This window comes from Mercurialis annua, linkage group LG2 (genome assembly GCF_937616625.2).
Source record: "Mercurialis annua linkage group LG2, ddMerAnnu1.2, whole genome shotgun sequence".
In the NCBI taxonomy this organism is placed as follows: domain Eukaryota; kingdom Viridiplantae; phylum Streptophyta; class Magnoliopsida; order Malpighiales; family Euphorbiaceae; genus Mercurialis; species Mercurialis annua.
Genome location: NC_065571.1, coordinates 43,651,548 through 43,669,882, shown reverse-complemented (window position 1 = coordinate 43,669,882; position 18,335 = coordinate 43,651,548). Strand labels below are relative to the sequence as shown.

General features: G+C 32.8%; 4 protein-coding genes across 5 annotated transcripts; 2 read left to right on the top strand and 2 right to left on the bottom strand.

Moving 5' to 3' along the window:
* Positions 1–760: 760 nt before the first annotated feature.
* LOC126669730 (rhodanese-like domain-containing protein 8, chloroplastic) lies at positions 761–2,868 on the bottom strand. Its single transcript, XM_050363276.2, has 3 exons — positions 2,448–2,868; positions 2,262–2,315; positions 761–2,033 (listed from the first exon to the last, which is right to left on the bottom strand). The coding sequence occupies exons 1-3, from the start codon at positions 2,751–2,753 to the stop codon at positions 1,173–1,175; spliced, it is 1,221 nt and encodes a 406-aa protein (XP_050219233.1). The 5' UTR covers positions 2,754–2,868; the 3' UTR covers positions 761–1,172.
* Positions 2,869–5,595: 2,727 nt separating this feature from the next.
* Positions 5,596–6,601, top strand: LOC126669711 (NDR1/HIN1-like protein 6). Its single transcript, XM_050363253.2, has one exon. The coding sequence runs from the start codon at positions 5,671–5,673 to the stop codon at positions 6,490–6,492; it is 822 nt and encodes a 273-aa protein (XP_050219210.1). The 5' UTR covers positions 5,596–5,670; the 3' UTR covers positions 6,493–6,601.
* A 654-nt stretch (positions 6,602–7,255) lies between these two features.
* Positions 7,256–11,600, bottom strand: LOC126669710 (uncharacterized). Its single transcript, XM_050363252.2, has 3 exons — positions 10,552–11,600; positions 9,363–9,529; positions 7,256–7,642 (listed from the first exon to the last, which is right to left on the bottom strand). Exons 1-3 carry the CDS (start codon positions 11,491–11,493, stop codon positions 7,435–7,437), a joined length of 1,317 nt encoding a protein of 438 aa, XP_050219209.1. The 5' UTR covers positions 11,494–11,600; the 3' UTR covers positions 7,256–7,434.
* A 2,134-nt stretch (positions 11,601–13,734) lies between these two features.
* On the top strand, positions 13,735–16,446 carry LOC126666623 (uncharacterized). 2 transcript variants are annotated; one of them, XM_050359447.2, is made up of 3 exons: positions 13,735–13,944; positions 14,049–14,296; positions 16,134–16,446. In XM_050359447.2, the coding sequence occupies exons 1-3, from the start codon at positions 13,814–13,816 to the stop codon at positions 16,190–16,192; spliced, it is 438 nt and encodes a 145-aa protein (XP_050215404.1). In that variant the 5' UTR covers positions 13,735–13,813; the 3' UTR covers positions 16,193–16,446. The 2 variants fall into 2 exon arrangements, with proteins under 2 accessions (XP_050215404.1, XP_050215405.1); XM_050359448.1 differs by lacking the exon at positions 16,134–16,446 and adding an exon at positions 15,697–15,758.
* Positions 16,447–18,335: the final 1,889 nt, after the last annotated feature.

Genomic DNA, 18,335 nt, shown 5'->3' with positions numbered 1-18,335 from the left:
AAATCCTATTATTTCTTGCCTTCCACAAATTCCAAATGTAAAAAACCAAATAAGTTGCTATAATTTCTGATATCTCCTATCTGAAAGATTAGCCCATTGATAGAAAAGAAATGATCAATTGACATAGGAACCACTCAACTAATGCTACTCAAACCAATAACCATGGACCATGTTTTCCGAGCAAAATAACAATGAAGGATAATATGCATACCTGTTTCAATTTCCGAGCAAAGAGAACAGGTCGAGTTGTCCTGAACAAGAATGTCAGGCTTGCTTAAGGCATCTTTAGATGAAATACGATAGCTTACAAGCAGCCAAGTGAAAAATTAAATCAGAGGGATCTTTGATTTCCAAACTGTCCAGATGAATCTGTTGGGAATCGGCCTTGCAACAGAAGCAACCAACAGATGCAAATGAACCATAGACCGTGAAGTAAACTTCTGATCTTTCAACCAACAAAAACTATCAGCCTGAACAACCTGTTGCTTGAACTGACAAAGCTGTTGTTTCAAAGAGGAGAGATCATCAGCCTTCCCACTCGAAGACGACGATTCCAGCTGAGATTCGAGATGATCTGCAGATTACTATCGAAGACATCACTGATCATAATATCTGTAAATCTGGTAAGTTTAAACAAACTAATATCATGAAATTGCAACACATTTCCTCCAAGCCAATTAGCCATCCAAAACGAATACTATCACCATTCTCCAATCTGATTGCGATCAGATCATGAAAGTAACTTCCAGGGGACAATATCTTGAAAAAAAATCAAACATAATGTTGTTTGGTCTACAAAATAATCGAATGACGTATTGTTCGACAAAGCAAAAAATTCCGCCCACCTGAACAATTTTTTTAGTTCCGCCACTAAACACACGTTCATAAGAAGAACAAAAATATACAGACATTTTGTCAAACAATTAATATACAGTAGTTTATAGACAACCCCGATTATGAAAATAAAAGGAAAAAAATTATTAAGTGAAGGAATGCTCATCTATAGTAGAAGCTGAAACTACTTTTTGAACAAAAGCATCATCCCAAAGGAGGTTGATGGTGGTAGATCAGATTTTCCATCATTTTCTCATCGAATGATCATCAACAGGTGGCAATTGATGTTTGTCCTCCTCAAGCTATGGATTCAGATCATCAATATCCAATCTTGGCAATCAAACAGTCACGTTGATTTGCTCTTCTAATTCTCGATAAATATGCCATTTCTCATATCTGTGAGATGATGGCAGAAGAGGCCTAAGCCGAGGGGCAGTTGTGCATTTGATACAGCAACATCCTTTAAAGTCCTTCAAACAGTCAATACAGCATAAAAAAAGCAAGTTACAATCGAGATTAGCGCAGTTTCGATGCTTCAAATCATAGACATGTGATCCGCATACATAACAGTTAGCAAACTTTTGAGGTAGTTGGACTGCTGTAGCATGAGGGTTATAAGCAGAAGGTGGAAGAGAAAGACGGTGATCAAACACGAACAAATTTCCAACCCACTGTGTCTGTCCAGGACCTTCTTGATTAAGATAATTAGAAACTCCCCCCATGAGGGTATATAAATTCCGAAAGCCCTGTTTCCGGAGGATGATAGAATACACATCGCAACGGATACCTCCTGTGCAGTACATGAATATATCTGTTGTGTTTCTATCAGCAGTTGCTAGAGGGTCACATGAAGTAGTCCTGAAGCATTCCGTATGAGGTCGCTGGGCGCTAACAAAATGACCAATATCCCACTCATACCCATTTCTCACATCCAATACAACATCATCTGGACGTACCTTGTCCAATCTCTTTCTCCACTCGGATGGCGTTAGAGGCGTTGCTCGCATTGCAGGATCCAACAGAGGGAGATGTGCAGTCCCTCCTTCCATCTGTACTAACGAGGGTTTATACCGCAGCTTTAATTTAGGGAAGGCATGCCCATTCGGCGCTGGAGAAATCTGAACTTCTATATCACAAAACCTCAAATCTTCTTTTATCCATTCAACATATGCAACAGCATCTTTGGATGGTCCGCTATACTGCCAGGCAATGCAGATGCAAATATTAAGATATAGAGTGTGCAGATTCATCTTACACCTATAAACTAGGTAGCACGAAAACACGGAGAAACACTTGGATAGGGATACAAATTCGGCGAAACATGTTATTTTAACCTAATGTTAAAAATGAAATTTAATGTCCAAAATGCAAGTTTTTGACATGTTTTCGAAACAAAAAACATAAAATGAATGAAGTGTCCGTGTTACCTGGGCATTAATTCCTTGTTCATTGAGATATATTCGGCCATATATGTCAAGATCCTGATGAGATAATCATACACACAATTGAAGTCAAAAAAATGGGAAACAAGCAAATGTTAAAATATTACAACATTATAATCTAATACAACCAATTCCCTTGATAATGCAGTATTGAAAGAGAGATAAGATAACCTTCAAAAAAGCGAGGTGCTTGGCAACTTCGGCCTTGGGGTCTGAGATAGAGACGAAGCGATAAAAGTTGACAACTAGGAAATCATCAGGGCAAAGCTGTGCCTCACAAGCACTTAAATTTGCATTAAATTTAGAGTGTGTGTGCTTGTTGTTTAAGTGGGGAAGTGAGTAATTTTGTTTATGGCAGCAGAATGTGTTGGTGGTGAAGCTGGTTTTGTTGGGAGGGGGTAATAAGAAGAAGAATGGGTTATGTCTGTAAATGGTAATCGGAGAGGAGAGGTTAATAGGGGCGGAGCAAACCCTCATATTCTATGGATGACAAATTTTCACCTCGATTTCTCTTTTGCTTACCAAACCCAAAACAGAAGCACCTTTTTGGCTCAAAGTTTTGTCGGAAAATTTATGCATTACTCTATCCTCCAAAAACAATTTTCTATTTTATCATTTCTACACGGAACAAAGGATCATTTTACCCCCTGAATTTGGCACAAAGTATCAAAAACGTCAAAATTGAAAAATATGGATTACTTTTACACTGAATTTGGCAAAATTGGTACAAAACCCCCCTCCCAACTCTCACTCAAGAGAGTGAGTTGCACTCTCCGGTTTTCAAGGTGATTTTTTTTAAAAAAATGGTTTTTAATAAAAAAAGATTCAAAATGGTCCTACTTTTTTTTCAAAATTTAAAATTAATACCTAATAATAATAATAAAATAATTATAATCTCTTTAATTTAAAACCTTTGTATAACAAATTAATCCTAGAATTTTATATATATAACAAACTAACCCCAAAAATCATATTTTTAACAAAAAAAAATCTTAAACTTTTCAGGCCGGCCACCATCTTTTTCGGCTGTTCTTCACAGATCCGTGAAGAACAAGATTTGTTCTTCACTCTTCGTGAAGAACATATGTTCTTGACGAAGAACACAAGAACAGAAGTTGTTGCTCCTTGCCTGCTCCTCTTTCCGGCGAGGAGTTTCTCGCTGGAAAATTTAAAAAAATTTGATTTTTTTTGAAAAAAGTTCAAAAAGGCCCCTGATTAATTAAAGTGTAATTGTGATTAATTAGTGTTTAAATATAATTAATTAAAATAATTATGAGTAATTAGAAACCCACTCTCCAATTAAGGTGTCACGTCAGCATAGGGGTGTTTTTAAGCCGGTTTTGCCAAGTTCAGGGTAAAAGTGATCCGGTTTCGCTAATTTGGACGTTTTTGATACTTTGTGCCAAGTTCATGAGGTAAACTGATCCTTTGTTCTTTCTACACGGCTTAAAAACGTATAATTAATATTTTAAATCTTTATTAATCTATTTTTATTATTTTATAACACGATTAATCCACTTCTTTGATGTAATAATAAGAAACAGTAAATTTTAAATTAAAACAGTATAAAAAAATTAAGGCCTAATGCTTTAAAATTTCCGACCTTTTATCTTTATCTCAAATCAATCATGGCGTTACAAACTAGTCAATTTTATCCTATTTTGTATTTTATCGTTTCAATTATACTCCAACTTTTTAATTTTTATCAATTTTTTTATTTAAATGATGAAATTATTTAATTAACTAAGTCTAAAGATAAAATTAAATTTATTTCCATTCAAAAAAATACAAATAAGTCCTTTATTTTTTAAAAAATCTAACTAAAAACCATAATCAAATCAAGACTAATTTAAATTCTTAATTAATTTAAATAAATCTAAATAAATTTTAAACACCATACATGGAGAACGTTTTTAAATTTTTTTCAAATGAAAAAGACGTCAATTTAATATTTCAGAGTACATTGAAACGATAAAATATGAAATAGCGTAAAATTGACCAGTCTTCAATGTCAGTGTATGATTGAAAAAGGGGTAAAAGATCGGTTTTTTTTTTTAAGATATTAGGCAAAAATTAATTACTGTAATGTACTAAAATTTGGCAAGTATTCGAGTCGAAAAATGAACTATTTTTTTTGGAAAAGGGAAGTTAAAAACATGTTATTAAAAAATGAAAATATTTATCAAGTTATCTCATTTTTCAACTTAATTACAGTAATATTCTATTTTTTTAACACTTTTACATCTCATACTTTTTTCTACAAAATAACCTTTTTCAGTTTTGTAATTTTATTGTAGTGTCATTACTTATACAATCAATTTAGTAAAATTATTTTCCTAATAATTGAAGAAAGAAAAAGCGTTTATAGAAAAAATTGAACTCAGCGGAATAATGTATTGCGCTTATACCATTTGATATGATTCTGTTCTTGATACGGGTTTTGGGGTTGCTGGTGATAAATCTGCCAAATCCCACAGCTTCACAAGAGGTTTATTGATGTTGTTACCTACTTGGGCATACAACCTATTATTGTTTATGGGTTGACAATGTTTTTTTCATCTTTAAAAGTTGATTTCTATTCTTTTTATCTTCTAATTTTTTTTAATTTTCTCTAGTTTAAAGAGGTTGAAATGCAAAGTTATTATATTTTCTGTAAATTAATAGAACATGCCGGTCCGATTTAATTCTTAGAAAACATGTCTAAAACCACTATGAGGTCGAACTAAGTGAGAGAAGATGGTGAGAAATAAATTTCTTTGTACTTTATGGTAATTTCACTTTTAAAAAAAAATTAATCTCGCAAAGAATTCACATTATTTTTTCTGCTATATATAATCTTTGATTAAATCAAAATTTAATTTTGAGACGACGAAGAACTATGCATGTAAATTTTAATAATTACTATAGATAATTGATATTAGAAATTATTAATTAAAATTTATATTGATAGTATTACAAGTCATGTATGAAGCACATAAAGCAAAAGTTGCGTATAACAACTAAATTAATACTAATATATTAATATTTATATTGAAAAGGCGTCATTTTGAAGTTCAGTTTTTCAACTGATTTATTCAATCAGTGATAGAAAATAAACCAAAATAAAAAATGAAACCTTCTGTTCTTTTTACATCTAAACTAATACTTTTAGTTGGATAAAAAAAACTAATACTTTTAGTAATTTTAATTTGATTTAATTTGAAAATAGTGATATTTGCTGGGGCCTACTTACTAGTTTGGAAATTTGGGTCTATGCTTCTTACGTAGCTGAACTACTCCCAAATACATGTTTGGCTTTGTACATGTATAAGCCATTGTTAGGTAAGGAAGGTAACCATAAGTTGATGATACTGTCACTTATATAATAGCAATTCTCACATTACCAAGTGTTCTTATGCAAAATAAAGGACACAAAAAGCTGCAACAAGTGATGATAGAGAGCCAGAGAATTCACCCGTCGGTCGACATGGAAGCAGCACCACCCCCAACATCACCACTTGTACCTCAAGGCTCATCAGTTTCAGAGAAAGGTAGTCCTCTTCATCATCAGCATCAACCTCCAGTTACCAGCACGGTAAGTCGAGCAACTGTAACAGAACCTGCAACAAATACAGCAACGACAAGGAAAACAGCAAGAAGCTGTCTCTGCAAGTGCTTATGTTGGACAATAAGCCTCATTCTCCTTATATTAGTAATAATTGCTGCCATTGCAGGCATTCTCTACCTTGTCTTCCAACCCAAGATTCCAAAATACTCGGTCGACAGCCTGCGAATTAGTGATCTACGACTCAACTACGACATGACTCTTTATGCTAAATTTGATGTCAAGATTACAGCCAACAATCCAAACAAGAAAATAGGAATTTATTATGAAAAAGGAGGGAAGCTGAGCGTATGGTACACCGACACACTGCTTTGTGCTGGAACTATACCAAAATTCTACCAAGGTCACCGGAATATAACGAAGCTCGACGTTAGCTTAAGTGGGCAGAGACAGTACGGAAGTACTTTGATGTCAGCATTACAAGAGCAACAACAAACAGGGCGTATTCCGTTGGATCTTAAAGTGTCAGCTCCTATTGCTGTTAAACTTGGAAGATTGAAGCTGAAGAAGGTGAAGATCTTGGGAGATTGCTTGTTGGTAGTGGATAGCTTAACTACCAACAGCTTGATTAGCATCAAAGCCAGTAATTGCAAGTTTAGACTGAAGCTCTAAATCTAATTCCTTTCATTTTTTAGGATCCACTGTTTATTTGTTTATTTTCGTTTATTATATTTGTTATACTACTTTATCACTTATTACATAATCCAATTTTTTTTGAGAACTTCACATAATCCATTTTTATAAACCATAAAATGATCAATCAAATATTCAAGAAATTAGGTGTTAATGGAAAATAATTTGAAGTCCAGCTTATTCAATCCTCAATTGATGACTCAATATAAGAGGAAGGGCAGTAGAATTGTTCTAACTTCTACTTCTACCTAATCTATTTCAAGTCACAATCTTGCAAATTCCTACAAGGGAGATTCTTTCTCTTGACTGCAAATTTCTACAATTAAGGGTGCAATTGGATTAAAATGACTAATCATGAGAACACACATCAGCACTCTGTTTGGCTTCAAAAATTGACATGATACGGCTTATAAATATGAAAATGGAATATATCCTTCAGAAATTTATTGTTAATTTTGATTTCCAATCTTAAACATGCAGCAAGCATTTATTGTTATTTCATAAGCTAAACTCTTGGTTCATATTTAAAATGGCTTCGGTTCATATTTAAAATGGCTCAAACTTTTTAAATATTTTAACATATTCCACAAATAAACAGTGTTCAAATTTCACCCATAGTCGAAGAATAATTATTTGTTGGCAGCAAAAGAGATACTAGATTCCTACTCTCTTGATAAAGTGAATTAAAGCTCAGTATCAAAAACAATGTAATCCATCTTAGTTCTTAGAGAACACGCAGTCCTACTCATATAAAAGCTATTTGTCAACTATTTATGGAATTATTTCACAGCATAAATTTTGGTTGTCATACATTATTATGTATGTACAGCTACTTATGGCGGAAAAAAAATCAGGATTTTGTAAGTCAAACCTACAGAACGGCGATTTCAAAATAATTATCACCACAATAATAAAAAAAAACTAATCACCTGTTAAAGCCCTTGGTCGGTGCTCGATAGTAAACAGAGACATCCCAGTTTGTAAAACTGCTCTGACAAATCCCATGTTAGCAGTTAATGTTGGAGTATGCCAACGATCACCAGTCCCAAATACCACCTTGTTCTTCATTGCCAGCTTTCTAGTTGTCGGGAGGCACATCATGCGTTCTGAAGGACTATCTGGCACAACCCTGTTCCAGTTTCATAGCATTAGTTCACTGAATTATACTACCATCCAGTAATAAAACAAAAGGAGGAAACATAAAATTAAGCACCAAATATAATGTAGAAGATTTAATTCAAACGCAAAGCTGGCCACAGCCAAATCCAAATGTACACTTATTCTAGCTTCTGAAAGGTTAAGCAGGACTGATACTGAGCCTGTAACCAAGCCAAAATCCTTTTCAACTAAGCTCCAATATCTCTCTTCTATACTTACCAATCGCCCCAACCTAAATACTCACCCTGTCACCCTTTTCTCTTTTCCCTCTGCAAATTAGCTATTACCACAAGCGGAAATAACAGAGACAATCTACTCTTGTGGATAGGGAATATTAATGATAGAAAGATACAAATAAATGTGTCTTCTTAATTTAAAAGTTCCAAATCAATAAGAACACGTAGAAAACCAGTACAAATTTATGTGTCTTCTACTAAACGAAAATTAACCAAATAGATGAGATTTTACTTACATAGACAATTTAGACCAATAAGATTAAATAACACGATATAAAATTAAGCGAGTTTGGATTTGATATAGACAGATTTGTGTTGTAAATGGATCAATTCGTTTATAACAAGATTAATTTTGTGTCTAAATAGATATAACAAGCAAATCCGTTTAAACATTTTTAATTAAATACTGTTTAGTTTTAAGTTTTAGAATTGTATTATATTTAACAATATTTATATTTTCATTCATGTTATATAAAATTATTACATCGTTGATTTGGGTTATTGTCATAAAAATCCTCACATTTCGCATTTTTTTTCTTCGATTTGATCACATTCTAACAAACGTGGCACCAGTCCACACATCCCAACCTTTCATTTTTTAGCATAAAAAAGTTCAACATTTCATTTTTTTAGCATAAAAAAGTTCAACATTTCATCCAAAACGGCCAAAACAACATCATGTTTACGGAAAAAAACGGCCAAAACGGCACTAGACTATAGGATGAAAAGTTTGAAAAGGTTGGAATGTGTGTTGAAACGTTTAATAAATTGTTCTTAAATCGAAAAAAACGCAAAAGTTGTGGATATTTTATGACAATAACCCTATTTCTTTTAATAGATATTAATGAGTTTATTTGTATTATTTTAAATAAAGTTATATTATTTAAATAATTAAATGGATGTAAATGTTTCATTTCAAGCAAATCGACTCAAAAGCACATTTAACTAATGTATTAATAATACGTGTCATGTCATGTAACTCGTGTTATAAGCGCGTCGTATTTGACTTCTATATATCAAACACAATTGTTAATCAAGTCTTGTTCGTAATCATATTTCAAGTTTAGTCTGACACGATCCATTTATGACACACACAAATTCCCGAGTCTAATTCCACAGCATGTTGATAAAAGAAATACTGTCCATCAGAGAACCTGAATGACAACAACTTTGAATTATCATATTCGTGTTGACATTAATTAAGTGACCAAAGCACTATATGCACGTAAATTGATTTCACGTTTTCAATGTCATCGAAAACTGTTCCTTTTGTTAAAAGAAAAACAGTGAGGAACAATCACCTTAGGCTTGATCTAGGTACTAAATGTATCTTACCAATCAACAGACAGACTAAAAAAAAATACATAAAGGAGCTCCAAGCAACTCAGTAGTTTTTATGACTTATGTGCTATAAGATTCCATAACTAAGAAAAAAATGTCCCATTTATAACTTACATAAGGTGTTTCAACAGTTTCTCAGCTCTTAGCTGCTCATGAGGTCCTCCACACAATGAGACCAACTCTTTGAACTCGGATTGAACGCTTTCACATATTATTCCTCTCTTGCCACGCATTACACCAGCGAGTTCTGCATGTATTGGGTTCTGAATTTCAGACAAGGCCTGGCAGGAGGTTTATCAAAGTGACTTTTAGATAATATCATGCAATATAACAGAGTTTAGCACCCACGCACATTTTTAAACAGTCCAGTATGAAGCCCACTGCATTACAGATATCTAAGCTGGAAATAGTTGTAGTCTTCCTTTAGGAAACGTATCAAATGTTTATATGATATCAAGCAATTTATGCACAGATTTACTGCATATATTTGCAAATATAGTTATCATGTAATTTATTAAATGAAGTTTTGCGTCACTAAACATCAGTGACTGATTGAATGCTCAAACAATAGGATGGATTACTGACTACAAAACTTAAAAAAAAAAAACAAGTTTTTGATAATAGCAAAAGATTTATTTTCCCTATGTCAATAATAAGCACCAAGGTTCAAAATTAATATCCATCTTTAGCAGCATTCTATAACCACAACTGATTGAGTCTTTATTAGCAGCAAAACCTAAGAGTCTTCTTTGATCTTGTACCTCTACCTCTTGAAAATCAACGGTCTCTCTCTAATTCATTTGGAACTTCTTCTGTGTCAATTTCACCTTTTCCTTAGTCCACTTACACCCATATTTTGCACCGCTTGTGCCACAAGGACTATCGTTCCCAACCCACCACTATCTCTCTCTCAATTGTTACATGGAAAGAAGGATAATAAAATTACTAAACATATCATAAATCATCGTATTGGTTAAGTATTTTATAACACCATGCAGAATGATTAACAACAAAATCAGGTACAGGAGCAACTTGCTTATGATTGCAGTCACCAAGCCAATATATCTCATTTTATGATGTAATTACCGTTTATATTCACACTCCCTCAGCTTTAACTATCACAATGGCAATACTTATTTAGGATTAATGTTAGCATCTCGCAAGATAAGTTGAGATTACCTACATAAAAAAGCTTTCCATCCCGTGCAAATTATATCAACAGTTATGCAACTATAAGATTTAAGATTCTGAATATCGTGCCCTCAAATTAGAAAGGAACAAAAAAATGACAAGCAAATGTTACCTGTGCCATCACAAAGCCAACGTTTCCCTTGAACCTCTGCTTCAATTCAACCTCTTGGCTATCCAAAAGTTTCTTCGCACAACCATTGCTGATGCCAGAGACAAGAGCAATCAATGCCGTCGTGTCAAAATTTATAAAATCACAGGCACTTTGAACCTTTTCAGACACCAACTTCAAGTCTAAAAGAATAGAACTAAAAGAATCATCTAAGATTATTTCAGTGTCCTCTTCTTGTAGCCCTTCAAAATCATCAACAGAAACACACTCCAAACTCGAGACAGCATCACTAATGCTACTATTACTAGAATCACAATCAATCTTAATCTCGAGAAAAACAGATTCTTGATATGGCGTTTCAGTCACATTTATCCAGTCACCCTCTAAATCCTCACCTAAATCAAACTCTAATCCAATTTCAAGAGCCCCAAATTCACTCCTAAGCTTCTCAAACAAAAGCCCCTCAATTCCACGGGCAAAGAACATAAGTATCGACGAGGGTTTGAGTATATGAGAACAGCGAGCTTCGTCTAGAAGATGCTGCATTCTTGATTTAAAGCATTCATTCCAAGAAATATAACTAGGGTTTCTATCAGAAACAATAATCCAAACTGGGTTTTTGTTAAAAATACAAACGATATCAACGTGAACAATAACATTTGGTACTGAAACAGTTACCGGGATGGGTTTGCAGACACGCGAAACTCCGGTGACGGATGGCTGCTCCAGTATGTGAATCACTGCTTCAAGGTGGCCAATGTTGACACTGGGTGGAATCGATGGTTGATGGTGGGGAATGCGCGAGAGAAAAGCGAGCTCGGAATGAGCTAATTTGAGGAGAGTGTGAGTACATGATCGGTTGATGGAGTTGAGCAACTGTAATTTTTCAATTCTGCCGATCACTCGTTTGCATCTGTTGATTGCCTTTTCAATTATTTCTTCCATTAATTTCAAATCGAAATGGACTCAGTTACCAATTGCACCTCTCTCTGTTTTGCATACTCTCTCTGTCACAAATGGAGTTTGTGTTACATTCTATTTGAAACGAAGGTGGAAGATGGTAAATTAAACATTTCACCATTTTATTTAGGCCTAATCACTTAAAAATACATCATCTTTATGATTTATTCCATCTACGGAAACATCTTTCAAAATTTTCAATTTTAACCAATTTTTCAATTTTCGTTTTCAATTGTAGCTAGTTGTACAAATTAGAGTAGAAAAAAATTCAAATAAACTTCGCATATTATCTTATTGTAAATTTTATTTTGATATAAATACAAATTTAAATAATATGAAATTATATAAAAAATATATTTGAATTTTGACAAGTCGCTATAATTGAAAATGAAAATTGAAAAATAGTCTCAAATTGAAGATTTTAAACGATGTTGCCATAAACAAAAAAATTGAAAAGATAGGGTATTTTTGAATAATTAGGTCTTCTATTTAATTAACCTAATTAGCAATTTGCCCCTTCAATTTATAAATAATGAAATTAACATATAAATTAATTTGTTCGCAAATCAGTCATTAACTTGGTGATTTTTTTTTAAAAAAAAAATTAATGATTGTGGTTAATTAATCTCATTTTGGCAAATTAGCTTACTGTTGAGGGGACAAATTTCCAATTGAATGGACATTTAGCTTACAGTTAAGAGGATAAATTACAAAATGAGATTAATTTATCATAATCACATGACTAATTTTCCCAGAAAGTTAATTTATATGCTAATTATTCATTACTTACAAATTGCTATTTAAATCATATCTAAATTGTATGTTATAAAATAAGTTTTAAACTAACGTGATTGGTCAATTTATATATTAATTAAATTTATTATGATTATATTAATTTATTTTATTTAAATTAGTTAGTATATTTATTACAAATAAATATAGTATTTTAATTTATATTTTAAAAGTAATTAAAATCAATGGGTTGGGTGGTGTTGGCGGTTGGGTTGGTTAATTAAATGGTTAAAAGTGGGTTGATTTGTTTTGTTTTTGTCTTTTCTAAATTAAATTAGGGGTATTTTAGGTGTTTTAATTTTTAGGATAGTTTGCTGACGTGGCAGCACTATTTAATTATTTATTTTTTTGAAAAAAAGTCAGTTGACCAAAAAAACGGCGCTAGGGGTATTTTGGTCATATTTCGTCCAAAAGGGGTTTATTGAGCGCCGCCACAAAGATCAGGGGGTTTAGCGCCCGTTTTTAAACACCAGGGAGTTTAGCGCCCGTACCCCTAAAATTGAGGTGCCATGGGTGATTAATAGCCCATTTTATCGTTTCAATTATACTCTGAAATATTAAATTGACGTCTTTTTCATTTGGAAAAAAAATTCAAAAACGTCCTCCATGTATAACATATATTAATTGTACATGTTTAAAATTTATTTAGATTTAGTTAAATTAATTAAGAATTTAAATGAGTTTTAATTTGATTATGTTTTTTAGTTAATATTTAAAGGACTTTATTTGTACTTTTTTGAATGAAAATGAATTTAATTTTATCTTTAAACATGGTTAATTGAATGATTTCATCATTTAAGCAAAAAAATTGACAAAAATTTAAAAAATTAGGATACAATTGAAACGATAAATGCGAAATAAGATAAAATTAACAAGTTTTCAATGTCAGGATAGGATCGAAAAGGGGCTAAAAGGTCGGTTTTTAAGGCATTAGGCTATATATATATATATATATATATATATATATATATATATATATATATATATATATGTGGCAAAACATACAAAAAACCCTCATAATTTTTATAAAAGTACAAATTAACCCTTTTACTTTTTTGGGTACAATTAAACCCTCTTTATTTTTAAATAGAACAAATAATTTTTTTCGTCCAACACCATTGGAAACACTCATTAATAGTTGACATGTCTCTCATAATTATATAGAAAAAGAGTTACAAAAATAATTTTAATGTTTAATATATTTACCGGAAATTTGAGGGGGTGAATGTCTAAAAATTAAGTTAAAAGGGTTTATTTCTTCGATTTTAAAACAACGAGGATTTAATTGTTCAATTTTAACAGCAGGAGGGCTTAATTGTGCCCAAAAAAATAAAAAGGCTGATATGTATTTTTGAGAAAAAATAGAGGGTTTTTCTTACCTTTTTGCCTATATAAAACTTTTAAATAGTTTGAAAAGAGGAATGGAATAATAACCCCGGAAAAGCATAGACAGAAAAGTGGAGTAATTTTAATAGAAAATTAGGGTTAGGGTTGATAGGAAAAAGTAAAAAGCATGGGCATTGAGGAGGAAGATTCAATAGAGCAAGCTGCAGTTGCTCGTCGTGAGAGACTTAATGCTCTCAAAGCTGCCCGTCAACTTCTCAACACTCCTGATACTACTGATAATGCTGATGACAATGATAAGTCAGTTCTTTTTCCCTTTAATTATTCTAATTTGCGTACCCATTTATTCTAACTTTGAAGTCAATTTGTGTTCATTATTGCTATATCTCTTGTGTTCTTTGTAGTAATCCTAGCATGAAGTTTCGAAATTATGTGCCTCAAGACAAGGAGCTTCAGGAAGCTAAGCTTGCTCCACCTGTGCTCCCCAAGTTTGAAGATCCTATTGCAGCTGCACCTCCGCCGTCGGAGAATAAAGAGGATCCGTTTCTCAACATTGCTCCAAAGAAACCAAACTGGGATCTAAGGAGGGATGTGCAGAAGAAGCTTGATAAGCTTGAAAGACGTTTTCAAAAGGCAACTTACAAACTTATGGGTATGTGAGTCTGAACTCTCAAGTTTAACTTTATATGGGTATTCTGCAAACTGTTAATATTTGATCATCGATTATGTACACCGACCCTTCTTCCAGACCAAATTCTATCGTGGATTAGCTACTTTTCATTCCTCTATGCATGCTAGTTACTCTATATTTAATCTAAGTGAATTATGGTGAACTATCTTGTGAGATGGGGTATCAGTTTGGAAAACTAAAGACAAAAGAGGATGTCATGATAAGGGTTAAGATGCGAATGGAACCAAATGATCCATTTAGCTAATGCCAACTAGTTTGAAGCTTTAGATATGGTCATTTTTAGTTCAGACACTGACAGACATAAGCTACAAGGCCTTTTTACCAATATATGTTGAGTTAGTGAGACAAAGGAAGTTGATAAGTTTCTGAATGCAAACTTTCATTAGAAGCTGTTTTTCATTGTCATTGAAGATGTAGTATTCCTATGATTTTTTTTATATTCTCAAATTATCTGCCGGTACAATTGATAAGTGGCCCGGCAACCTAATGAAAAACATAAAACTCTGTGAATTATTGGTATTTATTTGGTGATTGGATATTTAGTTTAATAAGTGATTCTAAAATGGAAGTTGTGCAACCAGTTGTTTTGTCTGGTTCATGAAAAATAAGGATCAAAAGAAATAAGAATAGTAGGTGATGATGGCAGATGGATAATTGGATTACTATTCAATTTTGCTTATGGTACTATAATTATGTTAACTGGTAGCTATTCATCAAAGTCTGATCTTAGTTTGGGAACATGGCAATACAAAGTGGTTTTGGAGTCTGGTAGCAAAGCGTCCCTTGCTTCATGGAAACTATAGAGGTTACAGACCATATTCTCTAGGCAGCATTTATCTCATATTGCTGAACTCTCACAGCTAGATAGAGGGTGCGAGTCTTACAATATGAATTTAGAGAGGGCAGTTCACGTGCAAGAGGGTTATATGTGTAGAGAGCATTATTTTCTTTGTGTTAGCTGCTACAAGGCAGTATGATAGGAGTTAGCTATTCAAGATAACATTAGCTTTCAGTTGTACCAAAAAAAAGGACGATCAGTTATTGAGTGAGAGAGAGAGAGGATGGCTTACGAACTTGAGTGAATTAAAGTGAATCATACTGCTAATGAAGATAGTTTTTCAAGAGTGACCTATGAGTGATGCAGATGAGCTATCCCGTCTATAATTTACCGCACTGCCTATCTATCCCATCCGTAATTTATGCCAACCATGAATTAACTCACTGGCCGTTTTGCATTCTTAGTGTGTATCTAAATTTTTTTCTTCCTCTTCTGTACAAGTCTTTGAATCGCTCACTTGTATATTTCAAGATATCATCTTTAGCTTGTCCTTTCTGTTTTACACTTGAAGAAGAAATAGAAGAGGAACAAGAAAGAGAAAGAAAGAGGACCTACTTATTTTATGTCTAGGACTCCAGGTGATTGTGTTACCCTAATTACGAAGCCTCTGATGATCTCTCATTGAGTGCCAGGTGCTGAGCTTACTCTACAATTCGATTGTTTCTAGAACTTTTCACATGTTCCTATGATGTTGCTTGAAAATAGACTCTAAGTGATGGTTCATGGTGTTGATTCAATTCAACATGCTGATCCTTTGTACAAATCTGACTACATCATGCCATATTTAGTATTCATGTAAACTCTTAGTTTTAGTGTCATTTTGTCTAGTATCTAGCATTGACCCAATCTTCGAATCAAGGCTCACCGGTTGCTAGTTATTTTGTTTCCTAGTCACCAGTTGCCATGATGAAATGTCTACAGTTTTATGGTAGGTAAATTTTTCGTTTTTCATTTTTGCAGAGGAACAAGAAAGAGAATCGCAGCTAAGCGAAGATGGTCGAACAGCTTCAGAGGATTAGTGGCAGCGGCCCTTTTATTCACATATCAAGATGGCATGCTCCAGCCAAAGGTTGTAGTTTAGAGAGAGAACTAATTGGCTTTGCTCGCACTGAAAATTGCATTCTGCTGCAGTGGAAGAGATGTATGTAAATGTCCTAATCGAAGTCCTTGGATTTTGCATTTCTTTTTCTCATGTATCTATCTTATCTTCAACTCTATGCGCATGCCGTGTGTGGTATAATTACATTAAATATTTAAAAATTGAAAAACTTAATACTTCTACTCTCGCATAAGAGAGCAACACGTCCGTGTGTCACCCCTCGTAATTCATGAGTGTATTAGAGATATTTTAGAAAAAAAAAATGTGTATTAATTATGAGTACCTTCATGTATTTGGAAGGTAACTATAATATTTTTTAGTATCATTTTCAAATATATTTATCAGATATATGTATCTGGTAGGTATATGTAACGTATCTCCAGTATATCACATGTTTTGAAAATGTATTAGTTATGTGTCAAAGAATTTCCCGTATTGTATACGTCACATTTACATTATTCTGAATTATTTTTCAGGTGAAATCATCTACAAAGATATTGTTCGAAGTGCTGAATAATGAAAAAAATTAATGCCCAAACATTGTGTGATATAATATCTAAGAACATATAACAAAAATAAATATTAGCGTTTTTTTTTATTTTACAGCTCAAATATATATTAAAAGAATCTCAAACACATCTCAGAATTTCAAATCTATTAGAAAGAGAAAAAAATCTGTTTTCTTTAAAGTCTGAGTTATTTTTTAGAAGCTGTGAATTGGAAATATATTTGAGATATATGTCTAATGCATTAACGCGATGGTGCGTTGAAGGGGGCTAACGTGCTTATGCATTGCGCGCTAGCACGCGACGCGACACATGTTGCTCTCTCATAGTAAGCGTATTGTTGCGTGAAAATGAATAATTAGTATTGGTGTATTTTTGAAAAGTTTGAACATACTTATTACAATTTTATTACTTTTTCGTATAAATTTACATCCTTGCTGTTTTTTCTTAGCCAACTCTGAATCAATGCCTTGCAGTTAGGGCTGTAAACGAACCGAGCTACTCGCTGTGTTTGGCTCGATAAGAGCTCGGTTTGTGTATGTTCGTATTCTAAACAAACCTAGTTCGATCTTGATTTTATGTTCGTGAATATAAATAAACATGAACATAGTGGTGTTCGGCACGTTTACGTTCACGAACAACTCGATTAGTAATTCGTGAATGAGCACGAATAAGTATTTAATTCGCGAACAAACTCGCTTAGATACTCGATTAGGTGTTTACGAACTAACTTATATTTAAATTAATTTATATAATTATCTTAAATAATCCAAAAATTATACTCGCTCTGTCCCAATAGAGTTGTCCACTTTGCCTTTATCACACAGTTTAAGAAAAGCAATTATTGTTTATGGATTTTGTAAAATTTTTCTTACTTTTTTTGTCACTCCTATTTAATATAAGGTCCACTTGCAATTTATTTTCAATCTATTCATTAGTAGATTTTAAATAGGGGTAATATAGTAAAATTAAGTGAAAAAATTAATTATTTTTTAAAAATGGACAAGAGTTTTGGGACAAATTTTTTCTCAAAGTGGACAACTCTATTGGGACGAAGGGAGTATAAAGTAAACAAAATTACGTAGTTTTGATATAGACGAACGAACAAGAACTGAAAATGAACACTATAAAATCTAAACAAACCAAACATGAATACTTCCTTCAAAACTCGATTGGACATGAACTGAACATGAACACCTTGTTCACTAAACGAGCCAAACATGAACACTCCAAAATTAGACTCGGCTTGGTTCATTTACACCCCTTCTTCAAGTTCAAGTATAAGTATAATTTTAAGTTGACATCAAAATATAATTAGTCACACAAATAGAGAATGTCTAAATTGACTTGCAATATCTAGAATTTGATGACTTTTATCAGTTCTACTAAAACTTTTAGTTTTCTTATTTGAATTTTTTTATTCAATTATAATTAAAATTATAGATTTTAAGTGCTTTTACTAGTGTGGTTGCTGTTTTGAACCTATTTTGTAAGATTTTAAAAGAATCAAAGAGTTAGAAAAGAAATACATTATGTATTTATTTATACTATTAACCT